This window comes from Mirounga leonina, unplaced genomic scaffold, assembly GCF_011800145.1.
Source record: "Mirounga leonina isolate KUSES-001 unplaced genomic scaffold, KU_Mleo_1.0 Mir_149382, whole genome shotgun sequence".
Classification (NCBI taxonomy): domain Eukaryota; kingdom Metazoa; phylum Chordata; class Mammalia; order Carnivora; family Phocidae; genus Mirounga; species Mirounga leonina.
The window spans coordinates 1-10,408 of record NW_023270372.1 but is presented as its reverse complement, the minus strand read 5'-3'; the positions used below and the strand labels follow the sequence as shown (position 1 = coordinate 10,408).

General features: G+C 43.6%; 1 protein-coding gene across 1 annotated transcript; it reads right to left on the bottom strand.

Moving 5' to 3' along the window:
* Positions 1 to 3,622: 3,622 nt before the first annotated feature.
* Positions 3,623 to 10,402, bottom strand: LOC118011031 (zinc finger protein 347-like; the record flags this gene model as incomplete). Its single annotated transcript, XM_035005613.1, is given in 3 exon segments — positions 3,623 to 4,910; positions 8,559 to 8,685; positions 10,202 to 10,402. Coding segments are annotated over 3 exon segments (1,430 nt in total), but the record flags the coding sequence as incomplete, so codon positions are not given.
* Positions 10,403 to 10,408: the final 6 nt, after the last annotated feature.

The window sequence follows — 10,408 nt, the reverse complement described above, 5'->3', positions numbered from 1 at the left end:
CGACGGGGGCTCTACGGGGCCGGGGCGGGCGCCGGGGTCCGAAGTCGGCTCCAAGCAGGACGCGGACGCGGAAGCCGGCGTCTGCGTGGACCCAACACGGAAGCGCCGAGGGCGGGGACCAGCCTGGCCGCGAGTTTCAACCCGAAGGGACGCGCGCCCGGCCTCCCACCGCGACGTCGGCATGTACTCGGCTGCAGGAGCGGGTGCGGGGATTTTACGGCCCGTAGCGACCCCCACACCCCGTCTATGGAGGACAGGGGACTGCGACGAGCAGGTTCAAACGAGAAAGACGGAAATTCACGCTCCCCGGCGGGACCTTCGCTCGCTCCTGGGCAACAGGAACCCGCACGTGCGCAGTGAAGAGGCGGGCGGCGAGAGGCGGAGCCTGCGCGGGAAGAGTAAGGGGCGGGGCGAGGCCGGGGCGGAGCCTTTGCTCGGGGCGGGGCCGGGACGGGGGCGGGGCCTGGGACTCGAGTCACGCCTCTCGGCTCGCAGGTCTGTTTCCCTGCTTTGGAAACCTGTCTTTTCCGTGGAGATGCCTTGCCTCCTGCCTAGCTCAGTTATGGTTCAAACAGCTTGAAGGTAAAAGTTTAAAGGTGTGGGGGCCATTTATGTTGGAAACTAAGATTCTTTTGTTTTCGGGGGCGCCTAGGTGGCCCACTTGGTAGAGCACGCAACTCCGGGTCTCAGAGTTGTGAGTTTCACCCCCAAGCTGGGCGTAGAGATTACTTAAAAATTAGAAAAAAAATAAGATGCTTTCCTTTACACGGTTGAAAATGTCTCAACAGTTATAAATTATAACAAGGCAATTTTTAACAATTTTTTTCAAGTTACTAGGGTTTTTTTGTTTTATTTATTTTTTAAGATTTTATTTATTTATTTGAGAGAGAGAGCACAAGTAGGCAGAGCGGCAGGCAGAGGGACAGGGAGAAGCAGGCTCTCCTCGGAGCAGGGAGCTCGACGCGGGGCTCAGTCCCAGGACACTGGGATCATGACCTGAGCCAAAGGCAGACGCTTAACCACTGAGCCACCCAGGTGCCCCTAAGTTTATTGATTTTTTTAGTAATCTCTACACCCAATGTGGGGCTTGAACTCATGACCCAGAGATCAAGCATTGCATGCTCTTCCGAGTGAGCCAGCCAGGTGCCCCATGAGATGAGTAAATTCGGAGTACACAAGATCAACATTTTAAAAAATCTGTCTTGGGGTACCTGGGTGGCTGAGTCAGTTAAGTGTCTGACTCTTGATTTTGCCACAGGTCATGATCTCAGGGTCGTGAGATCGAGTCCCATGTCGGGCTCTGTGCTCAGGGCAGAGTCTGCTTGAGATTCTCTCTCTTCCCCTCCCTTCGCTCCTCCCCTCGCCCCTCCCCACACTCATGCTCTCTCTAAAATAAATAAATAAAATCTTTTTAAAAATCTATCTCATTTCAATGCAGTAGCAATTAACAAGTAGAAACTGAAATCAAAAATACAGTATGTAGGGCGCCTGGGTGGCTCAGTTGGTTAAGCGACAGCCTTTGGCTCAGGTCATGATCCTGGAGTCCCGGGATCGAGTCCCGCATCAGGCTCCCTGCTCGGCAGGGAGTCTGCTTTGTCCTCTGCCCCTATCCCCTCTCATGTGTTCTCTCTCTCTCAAATAAATAAATAATAAAAAAAAAAATCTTAAAAAAAAAAATACAATATGTACGACTGCTCAAAAAGGAAAAAGTACAAACATACATTAATTTAACAAAACACTGACAGGATTTTGATGCTAATAATCTATAAAAGATCACACAAATAGAGACATACCACAGCCATTTATTGGAAGATACAACATAGAAATGATGTCAAATGACCGCAAATTGATACACAGGCTTAACACAACTTCTATCAAGGTATCTTGCAGACACAAACAAGATTCTTCTAAAAGTTATAAGGAAAGGCAAAGGAACTAGAAGAGCTAAAACACCTGAGAGCGCCTGGGTGGCTCAGTTGGTTAAGCGACTGCCTTCGGCTCAGGTCATGATCCTGGAGTCCCGGGATCCAGTCCCGCATCAGGCTCCCTGCTCGGCGGGGAGTCTGCTTCTCCCTCTGACCCTCCCCCCTCTCATGCTCTCTCTATCTCATTCTCTCTCTCAAATAAATAAATAAAATCTTTAAAAAAGAAATTTTAAAAAATAAAACCACCCTAAAAGGAAGAATAAAGTGGTTGGAATCACTCATTCTACATTTCTAATATGGTGAAACGTAGTCAAGACTACATTGTATTTGTGGAGTAAGAGACATATAGATCAATGGAAAAGGCCAGAAATGGCCCCACACAAGTACTTCCAACTGAGGTTTGACAAAGGTACCAAGGAAACCGAATGAAGAGAGAATTAAAAAAAAAAAAAAATGATGGTGGACCAGTTGATTTCCCATAACAGAAAAAAAATGTCTGCAAAGGGCGCCTGGGTGGCTCAGTTGGTTAAGCAACTGCCTTTGGCTCAGGACATGATCCTGGAGTCCCTGGATCGAGTCCCGCATCGGGCTCCCTGCTCGGCAGGGAGCCTGCTTCTCCCTCTGACCCTCCCCCCTCTAATGTGCTCTCTCTTTCATTCTCTCTGTCTCAAATAAATAAATAAAATCTTAAAAAAAAAAAAATCTGCAAAAACTTCACACCTGTACAAATAGTAGCTCAAAAATGATCATAGTTTTAAATGTGAAATGTAAAACAATAATACTTTAACCTAGAAAAGATTTAGAAAAGAAACAACAGAATAATATCTTCAGGATCTATATACCTTTACTGTATCTCTATGGATCTTTTTTTTCTATCTAGAGTTGTAACACATTTTGGCTTTAAATTATTCTGTGGTATGTACTATCTCAGGTTAAATTTAGAGAACTTGAGAGTTAGTTATTTTAGTCCTCATAAGAATTCTCTGCTGTGGATTCTGTTGTAAAAGTCATGGAAGAAATATAAAAATATTCATTACATTTGGAAGACTTAGTCCTATTTCGGATTATTTTGTTCTACGATGAACTGGTGAACCCCGAGGACACAGTGTTGCTTTAAAGGCCTTTACATGTTCAGTAAATCTGTAGGTTTCTCTCTAGTATACTCTCATGACATCAAAGGCATGAATGTTTGCCAGAAAGCCTTCAGATTCATTAAACTTGCAAGGCTGCTCTCCAGTATGAGTGCTGTGATGTTCTGCAGTTTTGATCCATGGGCAAAAGCCTTAGCATGCACATTACATTAATGTGGTGTCATCAGAGATGTATATCCTGATGTCTAGTGAGTTGTGAAGCCTGTGTAAGTCCTCCGCCGCATGCGTTACATTTATATGATTTCTCTTTAGGGTGGACTCTCTAATGCCAATTCATGCTTGAACTTACAATAAAGGCTTGGTCACACTCATTACGTCTGTTACTCCCCAGTATGAATTCTCTGATGACTTGCAAGGCTCGAATTTTGACTGAAGACCTTCCCACATACATTACATTTATATGGTTTCTCTCCTGTATGAATCATCTGATGTCTAGTGAGGTTTGAGCGTTGAATAAAAGATCTGCCACACTGATTACATTTGTATGGTTTCTCCCCAGTATGAATTCTCCGATGACTGGGAAGGCTCGAACTCTGACTGAAGACCTTGCCGCATTCATTACATTTGTAAGGCTTCTCCCTCGTATGGATGACCTGATGATAAGTAAGGCTTGAGTACATACTAAAGGCTCTGCCACATTCATTACACTGGTAAGGCTTCTCTCCAGAATGAATCCTGCGATGACGGGCAAGGTGTGAATCGTAACTGAAGACCTTCCCACATTCGTCACACTTGTAATGTTTCTCCCCTGTGTGGATTATTTGATGTCTAGTGAGATGGGAGCTCTGATTAAAGGCTTTGCCACACTCAGTACATTTGTAAGGCTTCACACCAGTGTGGATTACCTGGTGGTTAGTGAGTTGTGAACTATACGTAAAGGCTTTGCCACACTCAGTACATTTGTAAGGTTTCTCTCCAGTATGGATTCTTCGATGGCTTGCAAGGCCTGAACTCTGACTGAAGACCTTGCAACATTCGTTGCACTTGTAAGGTTTCTCCCCAGTATGGATTACCTGATGGTTAGTGAGACTTGAACACTCACTAAAGGCTTTACCACACTCATTGCAGTGGTAAGGTTTCTCCCCAGTGTGAATCCTGTGATGACGCACAAGGTGTGAATTGCGACCGAAGACCTTGCCACACTCGACGCACTTGTAAGGTTTCTCTCCGGTGTGAATTCTTCGATGACATGCAAGGTGTGAGTTGTGATTGAAGACCTTCCCACATACATCACATTTATATGGTTTCTCTCCTGGGTGGATTATCTGATGTCTAGTGAGGTGTAAACTGGGATTAACTGCTTTGTCACACTCATCACGTTTGTAAGGTTCTTCCCTAAGGTGCGCTTTCCGGTCTTGTGTGAGTAACGAAGAACGCAAGAAATCATTCCCACGTTCACTAGAAATGCTGGTGTGGACACTAGGAAGAATTCTGGGATGTGGTGAAACTGAAGACCCAACGCTGACAGACTTCTCAGCTGGGTGACATTCATAAATTTTCCCTTCAGTATGAAGTATCTGCACTCCAGCCAGATGTGACTGAAAGCTTAGTCCAAACCTGTTTTCAATTGGCTTATTTCCTGCATCTCTTCCACCATATCGATCTCTTCCACCATTGAGATTTTTGTTAAGGGTCACAAGCACTGCTTTGTAATTTCTTTCACCGTCTCCCCACTGACACTCAAAGTCAGGAATATTTTTCCGGATTGCTCTAAAAGCATAATCGTCGGTGTCACGGCTTTTATGTCTTTCCAATATAACTGTCTGCAATACTTCCCCTGTATTACTGGTCTCTTTGGGTGGTAATTCCTTGATCCTATATTTGGAAGAGATAGCTACAAGATATAAAGAACCATAGGTTTCCCATTAATTACAGAAAAATTTCATATTGAAAAACAAATTACACCAAAAGTACTACATATTTTGATCAGTTATGAAATGGAACCATGATCTTCAATTTGTAGGAACACAAAAGGAATAGGCTTCTTTAAGATAAAAGGGTGACTCCATGGAATTCAAATTAATTTTAGAGAAGCCTACTTTAAATAATCAATGGCAAAAAAAAAACAATCAGTGTACAAACTTATGCTAGCCCTGAAAGAAGGGGTATTTTTCCATCATGGCCCCAAATCACACACCACTTCACAGAATATATATGGCTCTTTCCTATCTGAAGAGATAAAAATACCATCCATATTTACTGCGTATTTATTGTGCACTAATGCTCAAGTCCATCTAATGCTAAATAATCCGAAACAAACTTATCTAGTGAGTAATCTAGTAAATGGCAATTTGGAGTTGGAAAACCATAGCAGCGCTGGGGAGATGAGGAAGAATTTAATCAAACAACGTTACAAAAATATTTTTCTCAATACTGGTTATAAAACTGTAGTCACCATTTGGCAATATTAACAAGTGGTTTAAGTCAGTTATGTTGCATTATACATTCAGAAAAACCATCATCTATAAATCATGACAATTAATAAAACATTCTAGTAACCTATAGTGAAACCATGATAGAAATAATAAGTAAACACAATTACACAAAATTAGTTTGTAGAATTCTTAACAAATCTCTCTTAAGAAAAAAAGCAAAAGGACGCCAGGGTGGCTCAGTTGGTTAAGCGATTGCCTTCGGCTCAGGTCATGATCCTGGAGTCCCTGGATCGAGTCCCGCATCGGGCTCCTGGCTCACGGGGAGCCTGCTTCTCCCTCTGACCCTCTCCCCTCTCATGCTGTTTCTCTCTCTCTCTCTCTCAAATAAATAAATAAATAAAATCTAAAAAAAAAAAAACAAAACAAGAAAAAAGCAAGGGCTTCTATTCTAGAACCAGCACACCATATGAGAACTGGAATTTGTGTTAAGACCACTCACTTTTGAAGTATCAAGTCACGTAAATACTTAACATTATAAAGAATGATAGTTGGGAAAAGAAGTCAGAAATCACAATTATGATTTTTTTTAAGTAATCTCTATACCCAACGTGGGGCTCGAACTCATGACCCCGAGATCGAGAGGCACAGGCTCCACCGACTGAGCCAGCCAGGCGCCCCATAAATCACAATGATGATTTTATGCCCGCAGTTATGTAACAGCTAAGCAACAGAGCAATTCCCTATTTACACACTGTTCTTTACTTTTTTAGGTCATTGGCACAAAGTATATGTAATAAAGAGCTTGTGCGTGAAAACCTTATTAACTAAGGCCAGATCAAACACTGTTTAGACAAAACTGCAGAATAAAAACATACAAAATACAACGCGGGCTGCATGGTCGGAAAGTCTGTGTCCACCCCAATACGATGGTGTTGGAGGTGGGTTCTTTGGCAGGTCATGAGGCTGGAGTGCCGTGAATGGGATTAGAACTGTTATAAGAAGAGAGATGAGTGCTTGCTACCTCTCACTCTTTCCATCATGCAAAGACACGGCAAGAAGACAGTGTTCTAAATCAGAAAGAGAATACTCATCAAGAACTGAGCTGACTAGCAGTAAGATTTTGGACTCGCCAGTCTCCGGAACTGTGAGAAATAAATTTCTGTTGTTAAGCCATCTGGGTTATGGTATTTGTTATGGCAGGCTGAGCCAAGACATGGGCAAAAGGCCAACGGATTAAAATCATGACAGAAAGTTGCTGCATCTTACTAAGCAAAGGAATTTCCGAGACTCTACTATAAAACATGGAATATTCGAAACCTTCTAATAGCGCTAACATGGTTAAAAGGGCGCCTGGGTGGCTCAGTCAGTTAAGCGTCTGTCTTCGGCTCAGGTCATGATCCCGGGGTCCTAGGATCGAGCCCCGCATCTTTGTCAGGCTCCCTGCGGGGAGTCTGCTTCTCCCTCTCCCTTTGCCCCTCCCTCCACTCGTGTGCATGCGCGCCCTCTCTAATAAATAAATAAAATCTTTAACAACAACAACAACAAAAGCGTTGAAGTAAATTATCACTATTTTTTTTTTAGTAGGCTCCATGCCCAGAGTGGAGCTCAACGCAGGGCTTGAACTCACGACCCTGAGATCAAGGCCTGAGCCAAAATCAAGAGCTGGATGCTTAACTGACTGAGCCAACAAGAAGCCCCCAAATTACCACTGTTTTTTAAATAGGGCCAGCAGGCACACGGGGTTTGTGTTTCTAACTCCTATTTATAGAAAAAGTTATAGAGAAACAGGATTGACCTGGGCCTGCAGGTTCAGACAATGTGTTCTTGTGCACGACTGCCCACATGTCACAGTCAAGATCCCAAGCTCTGAAATAAATACTTCGATGGAGACACCAGAGCTGAGTTGTGTTGCTAACAGTGTTACTCAGCCATCCTCAGTACCTCGTCACCCCTTGCACATATAAATTTCCATAGTGTCCTGAAACAGTGATACAGTGGATAAACAGGGATCTTTCCTTATACAGTGAGAGCAGTGTGGCTGGTGAGGGGGTCCTGTGGGAATGAGGGTGTTTAAGAGGACAAAATTAATATGCTAGTAAGCAATACTGTAGTCCATCCCGATGGAGGTACCATGTAAGGAAAGGCCAGAAGGAAGGTGAGGAGTGGAGGGCAGGAAGTCAAGAGCACATGGGAGAAGTGACTGAACTTGCCAATCTATGGGAAGATAAATGTACCAGGGCAGTTAGAATTGCGGCCTTGGAAAAAAAGAAGGAGCTGATGTGGCAAATACTATCACGCTGTCCCATTCTTAACTGCAGGAATTATAGTATGGATGTGGGACAAAAATGGAAGACATTTAACACGGAGGGAGCGTGATGACGAGGGAAGAAGCCATGTTTAGAAACAAGGGAGGATGGGTGGGTGCTGAGGGCGAGGCAGAGGGAAAATGGCGAAACGCTGGTAAAAGGAGACAAAATTTCAGCTACATGGTGAATAAGGTGTGAGGAGCTAATGGACAACATGGTGACTGTAGTTGATAATATGATATAACTGAAATTTGCTCAGAGAACAGGGCTTAAGTGTTCTCACCAAAAAAAAGAAAGACAGAAAAAACAAGTGAGGTAATGCATCTTACTTGATTATGGAAATCCTTTCACAATGTATGTGTATTTCAAATCATTGTGGGGTACACTTTAAATATATTACAATTTTCTTTGTCAATTACACCTCAGTAAAAACTGAAAAACAGTTTCAAAATTTTATCCACCCACTGCCTCCTCTGAAGACTTAGAGAACAGTTTAAATAAATATCTCACTTTCTTCTAAGAACTACGGAATCAAAAGCACAAGGGTAGAACAAATGGAACTGGATATTTTGTTTTTCATAATATGGTTTTATGCATCCTTGAGCTCCGGCACCATGCCTGATTAAGTGCGCTGATCATCGGAAGAAAGTGTGAATGAAAAGTCCAGATGCCACATTCATTTCTGAGTCAACAGGGCTTCGATCTCAGTCAAGCAGGGCAGGGGCTCCCAGAAGACGAACAAGGGAAAATGCAAAGATACGCAAGGGCAGACCCCCACTGCTGGAGGGACAGTTTCCTCACCCACAGAGACCAGGTTCCTGTAGTTCTCCACCATCACGTCCCTGTACAAGGCCCTCTGAGCAGGGTTCAGGCACTCCCACTCCTCCTGAGAGAATTCTATGGCCACATCCCTGAAGGTCAACCATCCCTGAAATGAGAACACATTTCGCCAAGGAACTGTGGAGAGAGTTCTTATCTTCACATAAAACGAGAAGAGGAGAGATGTGTAAGGATGGATTCAGATGAAGGGGGTGTTCTTACAGATCCACATAAGGTATTTCTGAGGAAGTTCTCTGTCCCTTATTTTGGCCTATTATACTTTTCCATACGAGGTTAGGATGGCTTCTCAATCAATATGGCTTTTTTCAGTTTTGTGGACAATATAAGAAATATAAAAATAGGAAATCAGGGGTGCCTTGCTGGTTCAGCCAGGGAAGCATGTGAGCCTTAACCTTGGGGTTGTGAGTTTGAGCCCCACATTGGGTGTAGAGATTACTCAGAAAAAATAAACTTTAAAAAAAAATAGACAATCAGTACAGGGCTACCTGTAAGAAGTGCCATTCTCGTGTTTTACACACATATTCAATATCTTAGATGAGCTAGGGCACGAGCGGTATCTTCAGAGATGACAATGTCCACAGTGACTTTAGAGAAAGGCCAGAATCTAAAAATTGGGATAATGATAGCAACAGCAATGAACAAAAGCTCTTGAATGCTTCCCATGTGCTAGGCATTACACTAAATGCTTTACACGCACTAATTGTAACAACATCGTCACTCATTAAAGACAGATCTGTTCCCATCATCCTGAGGAGACTGTCACACACATTCCCCGAAACCCACCCAAGGTCAAATGCTAAGAAATGGCAGAACAAGCTCCTGAATCCAGATGTCTAGGCTTTGGAATTGAACTTGAACAATTAAACATATATAGCAGACGACATCCAGAGTACGCTAACAGAGGGTTCCCTGAGACAATCTGAAACAAGTTCAAGGCTAAGAACGTGGACATGAATAAAAGGTCATTATACGGGCGCCTGGGTGGCTCAGTTGGTTAAGCGACTGCCTTCGGCTCAGGTCGTGATCCTGGAGTCCCGGGATCGAGTCCCGCATCGGGCTCCCTGCTCGGCAGGGAGCCTGCTTCTCCCTCTGACCCTTCCCCCTCTCGTGTGCTCTCTCTCAAATAAATAAATAAAATCTTTAAAAAAAAAAAAAGGTCATTATACATGAACACACATGCACATAACTGTCATTCTTCTTATACTGTTTAACTCGTGTTAGAGTAGGAAATATGTAAAGCCATGGAAAAGATTAAGTTTAGGTTAAGATTTAACCTCAACAATTAATAACGTATTTATGAAGTAATGTTAATGTCCTTTCAAAAACTAGGGGCTTGCGCATTCATGCACATATATATACACTTAAATGTACTGAAATAAGAGAAGTCGTCTCTCCATGACACAAAGGGGCCTCCTCACAGGCTCCACGTCATGAGTCAGCTTGAGATGGACTCTAAGTGGAAGGAGAGGGACTGAGGGAAGGCCTGGGGGCGTGTGGACAGACACGGCACAGGCGGGACACTTTAGAGTCAGAGAAGATTAGCGAGTCCAGCAAGGGCACAGCAGGATTGAGAGACAGAAAACCAACCAAGAATATGACTTTACCTGACAAACAGCCATTCCTGACTCCCTCCTTTCCTCTTCCTCCTCCTCTAAGCTGCTTCTTCCTCAGACAAGATCAGTCTTGAGAATTCAATCCTAAGGATCAAGAATCTGCAGTTTAATGCTTAGAATCCATCTACGTCCTTCCTGCAGCACAACGTCCCACAGGGAGACCTCTCCGTGTGGCAACGACAGTCCTCTGCTGCCCAC